The sequence below is a fragment of the Pangasianodon hypophthalmus genome, chromosome 14, assembly GCF_027358585.1.
Source record: "Pangasianodon hypophthalmus isolate fPanHyp1 chromosome 14, fPanHyp1.pri, whole genome shotgun sequence".
NCBI classification, from domain to species: Eukaryota; Metazoa; Chordata; class Actinopteri; order Siluriformes; family Pangasiidae; genus Pangasianodon; species Pangasianodon hypophthalmus.
The window spans coordinates 20,982,982-20,998,999 of NC_069723.1; the positions used below are offsets into that span (position 1 = coordinate 20,982,982).

General features: G+C 37.0%; 1 protein-coding gene across 5 annotated transcripts in view; it reads right to left on the reverse strand.

Annotated features, from left to right (window-relative positions):
* nbeab (neurobeachin b) overlaps positions 1–16,018 on the reverse strand; it is a 344,194-nt gene that overhangs the window by 116,184 nt on the left and 211,992 nt on the right. For all 5 annotated transcript variants that reach the window (XM_026934784.3, XM_034310661.2, XM_053239985.1 and 2 more), the window contains 2 exons: positions 8,340–8,486; positions 33–169 (listed from right to left, as the gene is read on the reverse strand). In XM_026934784.3, the coding sequence (XP_026790585.2) occupies positions 33–169; positions 8,340–8,486 (284 nt within the window). The remainder of the gene's footprint in view (positions 1–32; positions 170–8,339; positions 8,487–16,018) is intronic.

Consider the following 16,018-nt stretch of genomic DNA (forward strand, 5'->3'; position numbering starts at 1 on the left):
CAGTAAATAAAGCACAAAGCAGGCCAACCTACTCTCGGATCGGTGCGTTTGAAGGCCTGGTCCTCTTCATCCACCTCGAAATAGATCTCGCTTGTAGTGATGGAAAGCGTCCCGCGGGCCACCAGCACGGGGGCTACCAGTTGGGCGGGGGTGCTCATGAGCACAGGGCCTGCAACACACACAGCAGCAGTTGGGTGCTTCTCACTTTATTCTGCATTATTATTAGTCCTAAATTTCGCATTGCTAAATGTTGGAAAAGTCATCAGATATAATGAAAATTTGCTCGAGTCCCTCAACCAAGAATGCATTAGGAAAGATCTTTTCTGTGTCCCGAAATATCAGTGCGCTAGTTGAATTTATTAATATCCTGTAAACCTATCCTGTATACCTACCTATATATTCATATTCTGTATAACTAGCTGTATATATATATATCCACTGTCCTATATATAATATCACCGGCGTCCTTGAGGTAGCTATACGTAGGGTTTTATTATTATTATTATTATTATTATTATTATTATTATTATTATTATTATTATTATTATTATTATTATTTAATGACGACAAGGTGGTGATGATCTCTAACAACTACTACCCCTTAAGTTATTATAATCATTATTCAGCTATAAATATGCTTCTAAGTCTATCGAATTGTTCACAGAAATTCAATGGGTTTCAAATGATTCCAGTTACACAAATATATTTCTTCTACGCATATTGTTTCATTTCTTAATCCAAGCTAAATAACCTAATCAAGCAGGGGGAAAAAGTAAACTTGAAATTAACTTCTATTTGACATAATGTAGGAAAAATATAAAACATAACGAGTTCAGCAATAAAAATCCTCAAATTCTTGAATAAATAAATATGACTATAGCTTCCATGTGCACATGATGTGAGTAATATTTACACAGTTGGAAAATATTCATAAAATATAATGGTTCATATTTTCCTATTTTGGGCTGGTTGGAAAAACATTTTTATTTTTTATTTGTGTTTTATTTTAATTATTATTACTTTGTGATATTAAGTATAATTTGCGCACTGAGCGTATTTATTTAAAATTAGCCTACATGTTATTACTAGGTCTAATATCTCGAATTTGCTGTTCAGTCCTCCCTCCAGGAAATCAGCTCGATCTGCACGTCTTTATCTTAATCCTTGAAGAAAATCAGACGCATAACGTCTTTGTGAAGCCACATATTTTCAGTAGCGGCTGCTAAACTACATCCAGGCCGCAAATCAGGAAACCCGGTTATTTATTATTATTATTATTATTATTATTATTATTATTATTATTATTATGGCGATAATAAGCCTCCTAATCAGATCAGTGCTGTAGATAAGCCCGTTTAAAGGCACCCAAACATTCACAATTGACCTTGCTAAACACTCTTCAAACATTTAGTGTGGCATTTCGACCTCTGGATAAATAAAAGGGAGAACATCTCTCTCTCTCTCTCTCTCTCTCTCTCTCTCTCATTTTGGGATCTGTATCGATCGCTGAACTCCAGAGAGCCACTTTAATGTCTCATCAATCTTAATCTGGAGTCCTCAGCCAATTATAGCTGATACTGTAGCGAGATTACAGGCGGATTTGGGTTTCAGCTCCCTGAGGACTGCTTCACACACACACACACACACACACACACACACACACTCCACGACACTGAGCCTTCTTATAGACCGTTCTGACCAACACACACTCTCATACACACTCTCACACATCACACAGAGGCTTCCAGAACAACAAATCAGATGAGAATGCCTGATACATGGGTTTAAGGCATTTTAATTCCAAGTCGTCTACGCTTAAATGAGTCTTTACCCTGCTTTTCTCCTTGCTTTTTACAATTCATGCATTATACACACACACACACACACACACACACACACACACAGAGAGAGAGAGAGAGAGAGAGAGAAGCGGATTACCCTTAATCCCTCCAGGGACCTGTTCATAATTAGTTCTGTAGTGTTAATAAATTTACATAAAGAAAGAAAAAAAAAATTCGGATTTTTGGATCAAATCTACAGTTAAATTCTGCTGAAGTGCATCTTTGTTGTAGTGCTGATATTACTGACATTCAGCGAATGTAAAAGGTCAACAATGACCATCCTACTACTACTACTACTACTAATAATAATAATAATAATAACACATCGGCCGCGCGCTCTGTATTTTCCTGTTAAAGGGAAGCAGGTGCAGCGACGTAGTGACGTCAGCTGCTAGACAGGCGACACACACACACAAACACACACACACGCGCGCGCGCGCGCATGCACGCGCACACACCACGCTATCAACATATTATTATTATTATTTCCTTTTTCAGGCAATTTTGCTATGAAAATATAACTACTACTACTACTACTACTACTACTAAAAAAATAATAAAATATAATAATAATAATAATAATAATAATTGTTATGAATATAAATGCATTTGCAGGTTTTTCTGATATTTCAGTATGGGAAAAAAAAGTATGTAACTTAATCTTCTCCATGCAGAAGTTGCATTCACATACTACATCTTGCATTATTATCAATAAAAATAATAAAATCTATCCAATTTTCTATCCAAAATAATGTGAAATGAGACTTTCTTGTTGATATGGCTGTATAACTTGCTCTCTAGTGAATAATCAATAATAACCAACCACAAATTCTTTAAGAAATATTGTTGCATTTCTTAAAATAAGTTTGGAAAGCAGAGGGTTGAAAGAGGCAGAGGGGCAGAGGAGCTCTGTCTAGTGTATTGGTGTAACTGCCTCGTAAATGTATTGTTTGTGTGTGTGTGTGTGTGTGTATGTTGGGATGTGGGGAAGTGAATCATTGCAGCGATCTTCTCCCATAAAACCTCTGGACTCAGAAGTGGGACAGGATCCGCCCACTCTGAGCTATGATTGGCAGACACACGCACCTCCTCCTAGCAATGGTCAGAGCTCTGTCTCGTACATTGTAGCACTTTCCAGTTTACTCATCAGAGCTAGCATTAGCATGCTGCACAATACATGAGCAGCAGCACAGGGGCTCCATCTCAGCATATCTTTCGCATCTGGTTAAGTCTCAGCGGATCAGAACAGCTCCTCTTGTGGTGGGGAGACGCAGAGCAAACATTCAACATGCACACTAAGTGACTGTGAAAAAAATGAGCATTTTGTATTAAAAAAGCTCATTTTTTCACATTTAAGTAGAAATTCATTACTTATGAACACATGCATAACATATTATAACACATTCATAAGTCATTATACACAAAGTAGTATATAGTGCATTATGTCTTAGACATACTGACGCCTGTCTTGATTATTTCAGTAACTTTCTACAAAGGTCATATTTATAATGACCTATGAATGCATAAACAACTTATTATAATGCATTCATAAGGCATTATATACTGTACATTCTTATAATTATTGAATTTATGAAGTAGTACACTGTGTATTATGTTCAGTCTTAGACATACTGACACATGCCTTTTCATTATTATTTCAGTAACACTTTCTATGTTGTCTTTATGCATAACAACTTATGAATACATGCATAACATATTATAATGTATTCATAAGGCATTAAACATGTCATTATATTTATTTATGAAGTAGTACATAGTGCATTATATTCATCTGTAGACATACTGACACCTGCCTTGAATATTTTAGTAACACGTATATGATGGCCTTATGTATAACGACTTAGGAATACATGCATGACCTATTATAACACATTCATAAGGCATTACACACACAGAGTCGCTTGAATTACAAATGGGGTCGTGAGAGAAACTGACAATCTCCACTTTTGCTCAATCGTTTATTTTACAAATTAATATTAGAAATATTGAATGCTGATTTTGTGTGCTAATATTTTAAAATGATACCAAGAATAACATTCAGACAAGCCACATTTAAATGAATAGTGAATTATTTATTTTAGTCGTTTTCGCTATCCTGACACGCTGCACTAAGGGAATTTCGCCAATAAAAATGAACAAATTTCCCCATCTGTCTACCGCTGCTAAATAAACTGATCTTATGTCTTAAATCACATATTTATTTACTATTCTAGACCATTATTGAGCCCTAACACTAACCGGTTTTCCTATTACAGTTTTGTTTGAATTTTTAAAACCTCTCATATCGCCTTGAAACCTATCAAAAGCTCTGTTTTATGTCCCAGCGTTCTGGATTTTAGAGATTTTATAGATTTGATGGAAAAGGCATCGACTGTTCGATTTGAGATGCGGCTCATGACAACAGTCATGATGACAGCGTAAAGTTTTCAAGAGAAACAGAGCTCATGAGTGGGTTTTAAGCTGCTGTGTTTGAAATTGCTAAAAATTTTACAGTTTAATTTGGAAACCTGACAGCCAGGTCAGCACACACATTACTCCACCCTGACTTGGATTATTATCCTATAACACTTCCCAATCGACTGGTAAGTCAGTGGAAAGAATATTCTTTTGGTTTTTAGTCACTTCTGTATTACACATATCTATGTTACTGCCATAATAGAATGTTCAAATGTTACAGTAGTCCTATATTATAAAAAAAGTAGGGTGGTTAAGGCTTGAGGTTGCAGAAAATTCCTAATGTCCATTTGGGGCGGTTGGCCAAAAAAGTTTGAGAACCCCTGCCAGAAAAAAATATTTAAGACACAATTTCTAGAAGAATTACTGGGTGCCTAAGACTTTGGTACGATATCTAAAGGTATTTTGTATAAGTGTTATCATGTATGTATATATTCATGTATTAAATATACATACATATATATATATATATATATATATATATATATATATATATATATATATATATATATATAATGTCATAATGGAGGACAGTGTAAACATGTTATAGTCCAACAACTGACCCCAAATCACAGCATTGTAGTGAAATTAAAACTTTATAGAGTATAGAGTTGGGATATTTAATAAAGTGTGTGCTGACTATTGATATCACGGAGCTTCTGAGTTGGTTATTTGTAGTAAGGCATGGCCACAAAATAATATTTCGAGTCACATGGCTATGAATTGTGTAATTTGAGCCCACAACTTAACATGTTGTGGCTCATCATAACTAACACGTAAATTCTAGTTAATTATTTGGCAAAAAAAGTGTTTTTGCTTTGAGAATTCGTTGAATGTTACACAGGCTAATGGTATTATATCCATGCTGTAACACCAGTGACACCTGTATGTCTTTATATATTGAAGTAAAGTGTAATATTATGAATCATCTCCATGCCTAATATCACAACAGTCTAGCTCCTTTGATTTTTCTGTCTTGCATATTTTAAATTACAATCGTCGTCACAAGTTAAGTATTTCATGGCCATGAAATAGATCTCGCAAAACGTGGCCTTAACATATTAATCTGTGGCTGCAACTTATTAAAAATAGTTACCTCTATGCTTCTGTATAATATCCTCCAGAAACATCGACTATTTACTCGGGCATGACTCATACGAAACGTTAAGATGGTTAATGTTAGAGTTTGGGGTTACGTTTGTATCTTTTCCAATCTGATCTCATGAGAACTGTACACGAATCCAAACAAGTTAGAGCAATGTGTTTGAAATTTGTTTGACATCTTTAAAATATTATTAAGTTGCGAATGTTAACCGTGCCCCAACCCTAACCTCGACCTTCATGACTTCATCGTCTTTACGAAACCTTAGAAGAAAAAAAAAAAATGACGATGTCTCAGCCATCCATGGCTGAGACTCCAAGAGGACAAAAGATTACAAAAAGATACGGTGGCTTCACCTTTGCTCAACTTTCCATAAATTCTGGTTTCGTTCAATGCAATCTTTCATCAAGGACTGGATTTACTTTTTAACACCACCTCTGGAAAAAAACGTTTCAAGGGAAAAGGGCATGGAGTTTCTCACTGCATGAAAAATTCATGAGCCGTAAATAGAAACTCAGTCTACTCTACGATTTATAATCCCTGTGATTGCAGTACAGCAAACATTTAAAGAATTTATGGACTGTGAAAGTATTGAAGTGAAACAACTTTATAACACATACAGTATAAACACTCACATACACACACAACACACACACACACACACACACACACACACACACACACACACACATAGATACACACATATATACAGGTTCTTCATGCTTTCAGGCAGCACTTTTCTGCAAATTTATATTCATATAATTAAAGATGTATGGTTAATTTAGATCATGGTTCCTGGATGAACTTTGGATAACTTAACTGTCTAAAAAAAGACGTATGTGTGCTGAACTCTGTAAGCTGGCATGCGAGGTTCAACAGAGCTGCTATTAAATCGAGAGAGAATTTGGACGACGCGACTTCTGGCAGCTGAGACACACCAACGCACATAAACAAGCTCAATTGCTGAGCGTGAAGAGATTATTGTGCTGTTTTATATATTCATAAAAGTGTGCGCAGTTCTGCACACTGCATGTAGGACTGTGGTCCACTAGGATAAATTTATTTTTAAAAAATACACATATCTACACTATATATCATGTAGGTGTAGTTAGCATAACAGATGGAACAGTGTATGCTAATGTAGCATTGCCAGCTCAAAAATGCTAACCAGCTGTAACCACTTCTGAGGTTAACCAAAAAATTATACGCATCTGATCGAGTTATTTAATCAGGATTTACATTTCTAACCTTGATATGATTGAATTTTTAAGCTTTTTCTTTTGATTATATTATGACATGAGAATTTATAAGTGATATTAGCTTGATTTCACAGTCGTGGATTAGCAGTCGTACTTGATTTTATTATTTTTTTTAATTTCACATGAACAATCTAAACTTGGGATTTACATGATTAATGGCTCCCACTGGAGTTAGTCTTATTTTAAAAACTGCTTTGCTTGCCTCTGGAGATAAAGACTCGTGCATGGAAATGTGCTGAAAGGGGGAAAAAAATCCAAAAACAGAGAAAAAAATGAGAGAAGAATGATGGATAAACAAATATTCAGCAGCCCCGAGAGAACATCAGAGGAACACAGTCCAGAGCAACACACACTGCTCAAGGCTGTCAAACATATCATAACAACAAGCTTCAACTGCAAAATAAATCACTCCGGCTCGGCTGATCTGTTTCTAGCCACGTCATAGCTGGTTGCTGGTCACATCGAACCGAAATCCGCTAGTCTTTTGCGATAGATGCTGAGAGGCAGTCTGTAATACGTCTGTCAATCACGGAAGAGATCACAGTTAAGCCCTTAGAGTTTATCTGAATATTCAATTATTTATTTTAAAATGTATTATTTAGAAACATATGTAAGTGTGGATCAAACAATGATCCCTGAGAATGCTGAATTCAGATTTTCATCGCTATTTTCAGTCTTGTACAATCTGTAAAATAGTTTCTTGGAAGTAGTAGAAATAAGTAGTAGAAGTAGTAGAAATAAGCTCTCTTAGATCACCACAGATCAGATAAGCACCTCTTCCTAAAAATATACTGTTATCAGTACATAATGTCATTTTAACAGCAGATACACTGGAATAAATCCCCTAAGTCTAATAAAAATTAATTCCTTTAAATGATTTTTTTAAAACCAAAACTACTTTTGTGTTCAATTGTATTTTTCAACTAGCAAAGAAAAAAAAATAGTGTGAGGTTGTTATTTAATAAATAAATAAATAAATAAATAAATAAATATTAATGCAGTATTAAACTCTACATTCTGTTTATATATTCTGTTTTTTTTTTTTTTTATATTCAAAGACTATTTATGTAATTTTGACAGGGAAAATAAAATCAGATATATAGAAATATTAAACAAACAAACAAACAAACAAACAATATCAATCAGAAATATAGAAATATTTAAATAAATAAATAAATAAATAAATAAATAAATAAATAAATAACCAATTAATTAATTAATTGGTTAATTTCCCCCATATAATAAATCCCACCTATATAAATTATGTAGAATGTTCCTTATGTGAAAGAAAGAAAAAAAGAAAGAAAGAAAGAAAGAAAGAAAGAAAGAAAGAAAGAAAGAAATATGGTATAACAAATGATGGTTCTTTAGGAAACCAGGACCCGCAGCTACTATCAGGAGAATCCTGGAGTGCGGGAAAGGCATTTCTGTGTCTTTTCTCTTTAATATTGTGCATATTGCTACTAAATAAAATGAATATGAGGTACCTACTGTATATTGGGTTGTTTTAATTATATTGCTATAAAATTAAAAAGCCTGACCTGGGTCAAGAAGATATTCATTTCTATGTATACACCATGATGGCTAATAAAGGTTAAGCACACAGCTAAGGGGTCAGTGTGAAGCTGCCTCTTCTGACTGAGGAGTTTTTGGTTCCCTCACCTGCCAGGTTGTCCATGTCCTTGTCCTGCAGCAGGCTGACGGCGTCGTCCTCACCCTCCAACATCAGCTCGGCCTCTGGGCTCTGGCTCGCCACCGGATGGCCACGGAAACTCTTCCTCCCCTTCAGCATGTCGTCTTCCTCATGGCCTGGAGAGTCAAAACTCACTGTGAGAGACGTATCTGAGTTGTACAAAGCCCAAACTTTACAATGAGTGGTATGAGTTACAGTGACATTGGCCAAGGTAACAACATATATGCTAATGTAATGCAGGAAACATTGTATGTTAGTGTCAGTTAGTCAAATTGTCAAAAAGTTAGGATCGAGCAAAAATGATACAATGTCATGTGACTGATTAGACTGATCACAGCTAGCTATGAAGGATGGAAACTATTCCTATTTGGACTCTCTAGTGGGATGTAAAGCTTCAGCTTCAGGGAAAATCCACTGATCAGGGTGGTTACTGTCTGTGTGGAGTTCCTCAAATGCTTCCCGTGTCCACGTGGGTTTCCTTCGGATTCTCCAGTTTCCTCTGACCTCCCTAAAATGTGAGAGTAAATAGACTGGCTACATTAATTAATTGCTCCTAGGTGTGAATGTGTGTGCACGGTGCAGGGTGATGGACCGGTATCCCATCCAGTGTGTATTCCAGACTCACACACAGTGTTCTCAAAATCAGCTTCAGATGTACCATAACCCTGAGCAGGATATTTACTGAAGATGACCGGATGAGTCTTGTAGCACAACATTTACCGACTTTTGAAAGGTCTGAATTTCAGAGAAGTTTTGAAAACAGTGCTACAGTATGAAAGTCTACAGCATCAGAGTGGTGAAAACTAGCATGCTGTTTTATATTAACTCCAGTTAGCCTCAAACCTTTTATCCAATGAAATGGAGCACCCACATTTTAAAAACTGAACTATATCCACTCTAATGATTTCTTTCTACTAAATATGCCAAATGCCATAAATGTAAACATTTTCATCTCATTTTTATTTGTTGAGGAAAATGTCTTCCTCAACACTTCCTCACAGACTTTGAGTACAATGTATGAATTCCTGTATCCACATGGGTTCTGGGCTCTAGGCTTTGTTTTACTTATTGGAAGAAAAGGTCACTGATGAGCATTTTCACCTAAATTAACCTCAATTATTTTGTTATGACATGGGTGCAATGATGTCTCAGCCATCCATGGCTAGGAATCCAAGAGGGCAAAAGATTACAAAAAGATATGCTGGCTTCACGTGTCTCGGAAGAAACACATGCTAGCCTTCACCTTCCCCCGAGGGTAGCTGTCATGTCATAGGGGAAAGCTAGCTAGAGGCTGGGAATTAGCAAATGGCCAAATTCGGACGAAAATGGGGGAAAAAATTAACACCATGATGGTCAAGACACAAAAATAAAGTCCCTTCTCACCCTGCTGTTTATTAGACTTAATGAAAAACACTCCTTCATTCAAAGCCTGCCTAAGCCTTTATACTGTGTGTTTCAACATCTTTATAGAATTTATACAGTGTCTATAAGTCAAAGCTCATCAGCAAAGCTTAAAATAAAACAGTGCTATAGGGTGTTCAGTTTCTCTGGAGATGAAGGGGAAAAAAATTGTCACCTTTAATTATGCAAAAAAGCAAGGGAAAGACTGCAGGCGAGTCTGTCACACATCTCTGCAGCCAGACGTCCGTGTGGATTTGTCTTCTTTAAGGTCAGAACAGAGACATTCAATAAAGAAAAGATGGAAATAAAAGGGTGGAAATGTGAACTGCTTATCAGAAATGTTGAGGTAGATTACACTCTTCTGACATGTTTCTTTTTAGGAAAACCCTCAAGGCACTCGGAGGATTTCCCTGAGGTTCGTGTACAGTACCTCATGTCATGAGGGTGAATGTGACTGTCATCAACTCTGTTATCATGGGAGATGGAATTGAAAAAATAAAAAAGTCTTTCTACTCTACTCTCCTAGCTGAGAAGTTTTTCATCAGCGTGAGGGGAAAAAAACAGAGAGGAAATGGAGACTGCTACAGTTAGCCGGATGACGCTCATCGATCAAAAGCATGGGGGTGAAATTTCAGATTTCTGTAAACCGTCATCACGACTGCGTTAAAGCTGGAGGCACGTTGGTGGGCAAATGTCGAGCTCTGATTGGCGAGACGTAGCCAAGGACCGGAGAGAAAATAAACCAGGTTGAGTCTACAAAGAAAATGATCTTTGATGGACACAAAGTGGAGGAAGGAATATTTAATTTCACAATATTTTGCTGTCAAAGAAATGAGTAGAAAAGCAGATCATAAATGGTAAATGAGCAGAAATGCTGAGAAGCACGCCAGATAAATACACCATCATGAAAACAAATGCGGTCTAGATATTCTCGAATGAAAGCGCAACGATAGCCATTTGTCAACATTAGTAGTGAGGCGTGAAAAGCATTTTGGGCTAGATTTCACTTTCATTCCTCAAACAAGCAGCAGAATAAAACCAGACCCCACTGTTCGTTCAGGGTCTGTGAACACTCAGACCCGTACCCATAGATACACCCAGACAGGTCGAGAAGCCAGACGCAAACTGGACTAGCCACATCCTCCTCAGATGGCACTGCACGCTGGATTGAGAAAAAACAGGATATTTGTGATGTGCCAATTTCTGAAGGCTAAGAGGAGAAATGTGTGTAATGTAATATCAAGATGAAAAAAAGAGTTGTTGGTTAAAATCCAATATATAAGATCAGATATAAAAATGAAAAAAAAAAATCTGATATGGCTTAACGTTTAATGTATAAGGAATAAAACATGTAAAGGAGTGCTGTAGTCGAACTGTGTCTATATTTGTAACAGTGATACAATCAGTATGATATTTATTAATGTGATGAAATTTAAGCATGCGTTCTTATTCCACTTGCCTTCAAGGACTTTTTGAGGTCACCTTCCTTTTGCTTTGAAGTGTTCTCTGAATCGCTCTGATTTTTTTTTCTATTTCTGAATTATGCTTTTGTTTTTTTCCTCTGTTGGTCATGGTATCCCCTAAACACCATGATATATTTTTATCTCCTTCTCCAGATACGTGAAAGTACCCAGTATTTTCTGGGTTACGTCTTGTGAGAGCTGTTTTCTTAATTCCCATTGACTCTTAACTTAGGCTAGAGTGTTACATAAACTAGGTGTTACATAAAATAAGACATAAACTAAATGTGTTGTCTGTTTCAAATGTATACACCATAAACACCTTCATTATGTACATTCAAAAAAAAAAAAAAAATACTAAAACAAACCTGGAGGCATGGTTCTCGAAGAAGGGTTTGGGACCCCAAAGGGGTCTGCGACTTTTGAATTTTGTTACACTGGTAAAAATCACAAACAATCCACTATTATCAATGTTATGTCTATAATTAATGTCAACTGGAATCTAATGACAATTTTAATTTAAAAAATGCATTCTATGGGTGGAAATTCAGAAAAAAACATAAATAAATAAATAGCCAAGATGTTATTGTGCACGTTCAAAACACGTGTTCATATATTTTCTTTAAAATGTAAAGTGCTTTATAAATAAAATATATTATTATTATTATTATTATTATTATTATTATTATTATTATATTCAAATAATTGGTTCATGGTCATAAAATAAACGTGCACTCACACGGGTCAGTGTATAGATATAACAAAAACTGTTTGAGAGCATGCCAACGGGGGATGCAAACTTTTGAGCTTGCTAATAAAGATTCAGTTGCTGTAATATGTAGGCTTTATGCTGTAAGATGTGATAAACCCCATTGAATGACCTTGGAATTCTGATCTTTAGATAAACTGTAAAACAGAGGTCCATTTTCTATTTTTTTCACGCATAAACCCACAGGGATGCAAACTTTTGCACTGGACATAATCATGAAGTACTGAATACCCCATGGAAGCCATGGAAACTGGTTTAGACTATAAAATGAATCTGATTTTTACTCCTGTAACTTACATGTGGCTTTTTTATTTTCACTCCCTAAGGAGGGAAGGATTTCACAAGAACATAAGTTGAAGAGGAAAAAATGACTTTACGGCTTTTGAAAGCGGCTTTTGGGGTGGATATATATGAGCGTTCAGTAGTTTTACTGTCCAACATGGAACAGATAAGGAGGCCCTCAGCAAAGCCATATTATTGTAGCCAAGGGTCCATGTTTTATATGTTGGCGGAGCTCTGGGGCATTGCTTACCAGTGGCCATACACTTTTATTGCCTCAGTATGGTCATGGAGTCATGTGTGTCATTTGTTTCTCTCGGGCTTATAAGTATTAGTCTATTCACATCATCCTGAACAAAAGAAGTGGAATGACATAATGTTCTGCTTAAGCTCCAACTGCACCCAATATGACTGTTATGCAGTGAATTAAAATATTATCCGCGGGAAATGTTGAAAGTTCTCAGTCTTGTACAAAATGCTTAAGAGACCTGGGCTCATCTATAACACACCAGGGACATGCAGGCTCGCATTTTGCAGTCGTTTAATTCCCTAAATGCAGTGAAACTGTGTAGCATTTGGTGAAATCGGAGACCAGTGGAACTGGAAGACTTTTGTAAAAATTCTTCTCAAGCAGCTTAGATCATGCATCCAGAGCCAACATGACTCTCTGTTAGTGTGTCATGCAAAAATCATCCATACAATCTGTGATCAATTTTCAAAAGTGGCACATGTGATTGTTAAGTCTTTATTCGATTTTCTCTTTTCTTGCTCTCGCACTTCCTGGTTGCTATTCCCAGCCTTTGTCTGTTTATGATTTCCGTCTCTGCTCTGCATCGCCAGAGAATGTAGGAATAAACTAGCAAGATATTTCGCTGGCATGTACCCAGGGTTGCCAAGGTTGCACTGTTTAGGGCAAATTGGGCTGGTTTTGGAACAAGGTTGCTGGTGGAAAAAACAAGTCCGATCATGGTGGGATATTTGGGTTAGTTTAAAAAAAGTCTACAGCCACCAAGATTTAGTTTTAATTGCAATGAATCAGAAACATAGGCTATGACAAACAAAGGGAAAGTGCAAATGCAGACAGAGTATCTATGATTTACAAAAGCAAGAATGTTGCATGGGAGAAGATTGAGTGAGGGAACGGAGGATTATGGAGTGGATACTAGCTGTATCAGGCAATAATAAAAAGGCGTACCACAATAAATGCGTGCGCACCACGGTGAAAAAGAAGAAAAAATATGTTTCTAATGTCAAATTTTAGGGCTAAATGGAAATTTTGCTGGGACCTGGCAAGTCTGCATGCACTGTTTTACTATATATAAACATTACTTTAAAGGACAATCCAAACTTTTCAAAAGTAATTATGCTTGAAAAGAAATGTAACTGCTTGCTTGCTTAAACAGGTGAGGTTAGTGATAATGGGTTTCAATCTGCACCCCGACACCCCCCCCCTCCCCCCCCCTCCCCCCAACACACACACACCCACACCCACTCACATACACACCAATACTCCAATAATGAGCTATAAAGATCTTTGAGCAGGGTTTGGTAGGTCACGATGGAACTGCTCACCTGAAAATAAGACTGCAAGGACACCTGGAGGCAGAACAAGCCGTTAAAGAGCAGGATCGATATTAACCCGACTCCCATTTCATGCTCGCCCAATTCCGCTCAGCTAACAATATACCGAAGCTGTGGCCGGTAAGAGAAGAAGCGATCACGGGCTGAGACTTGGACGAAATGGCTCGTTATATTGTCAGCACACTTAATAGATGGAGAGGTGAGGTTTAAAAGCACACTTTCCCACAAACGCATTTTCTGAACAGCAACAAAAGGGTAATGGTGTCTAGAAAAGTACGTGGGAACTGCACCTGCACACTTTTATAATCTGCTGGTTATACGACACAGTCAGAGATTTTGAGGTCTTATTAAAGCTATGCGAGTGCCAATAAAGCCAACGAAAGTGATGATAAATCACACTGCGTTAGCTATAATGATGCTATTTCTTAGGTGGCAGTGCCATTTTTATATTAAACTTAAAAAAAAGCAAAATGAAACAACTCTCATATCCTATCATGTTGTTTCACTTGGGAGGGAAGATGGAAATCTGTAAGCGAACACATCTGACAGTCTGACAAGTAGTTTGAAAATATGCCACTCTGGATAAATCCGAGCCCCTTCAGACTTTAGTCAAATGCCTGCGATTTTTGATCTGAGTGATTCATCACAGTCTGCGCTTTCAGAAAACCGAAAAAGAATGAAAGCTGTATTTATGTTCGCCCTCAGTGGTTATTTCCGCCTAACCACCTAGCTTCACACGGTCACATACGCAGCTGTGCGGCCTGAAGGACTTATTACTAGTCTGGCTAACTACTCCATTATGTTTCCTCTGGTCAAGTTCAAATTGGTCTTGTTTAAAAAAAATGGTCCCAAGCTGACTGTTGGATAAAAGAAAACGCTTCACTATATTTCTTTATACCACAGCACTGTTGAATGCTTGATTCTGATTGGTCAGAATTTGTTGATTTATTTTCTATAACAGCAGCTCTGACAGTAATTCTGGCTACAGGGTTTATATTAATGTACTCGTTCTTATACGTTCCTGTTTCTATAGAAACAACTTATGTAAGGACTTGTATGGCAGATGCACCACTTGAATAAAGTTATTAAATGTGTAATTGTTGACATAGCAAAGTTTTCTGTGAGAATTGTCTATGTATCATTGATGAAAGGAGTCTCCAGGGTCAGGAAGGTCTTTAGGACAGATGCCTTTGCGCTTTGTGGTTTCTCTGTAACATTTGAACATTAAATGTAACTATAAATGGATAAAAAGTACAATGTGTTGTTCTGTAATGAATAAAAACGGAATCATTGGCAAATTACTGTGGTATAAGAAGAATAATCCAATTTTGTTGTGCTGTTTTAGCAGTGTAATCAATTTTGGGGTGGTAACAGTAACTGTTACTGTTCTTTATTATTTTTCTATCACAGCCCACTCTGTCATGTTTCACTCCTTACTTAGAGCACGGCTGGGATTTTGCCATGCACAAGCATCCTGGTCATGTTTCTCCAAGAGAAGGAAGACTTATTTTCTATGACACACTTATAAGTAATATGCAGAGGAGGTACTCCTGACTTTCTCCTCGCTCTGTGATTCTGTGTGAATCATACTGGGCTAAAAGCGATCCCTTTCACGTGACAAGGCTGTACATTATTGCTGTCATCGAAAGCCAGGAGAGAGCACAGGACTTCAACAAGTTCTCAATCACAGCCGTCCCAGTACCCCAGCACACGGCTAACCTAATGAGGAGTGGAATGGATAAATACGTACAATGCTTTATGATGTATAAGCCACTTCTTTTTAACAGTACTGCAGAGGAAAATCTGAGGCATACTGCGAGAAATATATTACACTGTGTCACTGTGGGTTAAAACTGATAAGTTGTATTTGTGGGGTGGTGTTCATGGTGCTACATGACACCTACATAAGCTATTTATGACAGAAAACTAACAGAAACCTACCAACGGGTGACAAATGCGCTCGGACATTTTGCTGGTCTGGTTTGGCATTTCTATGCTGATAGGCGTGGTCTCTCCTCGAGGATGACTCCGCCCCCATCCACAGCACACAAGCGCTCACTGAATGGTTTCATGAGGATGAAAATGAATCATATGCTATGACATCTCACTCACCGAATCTCAATCCAGGTAAACACCTATGGGAGATTTTGGAGTGATG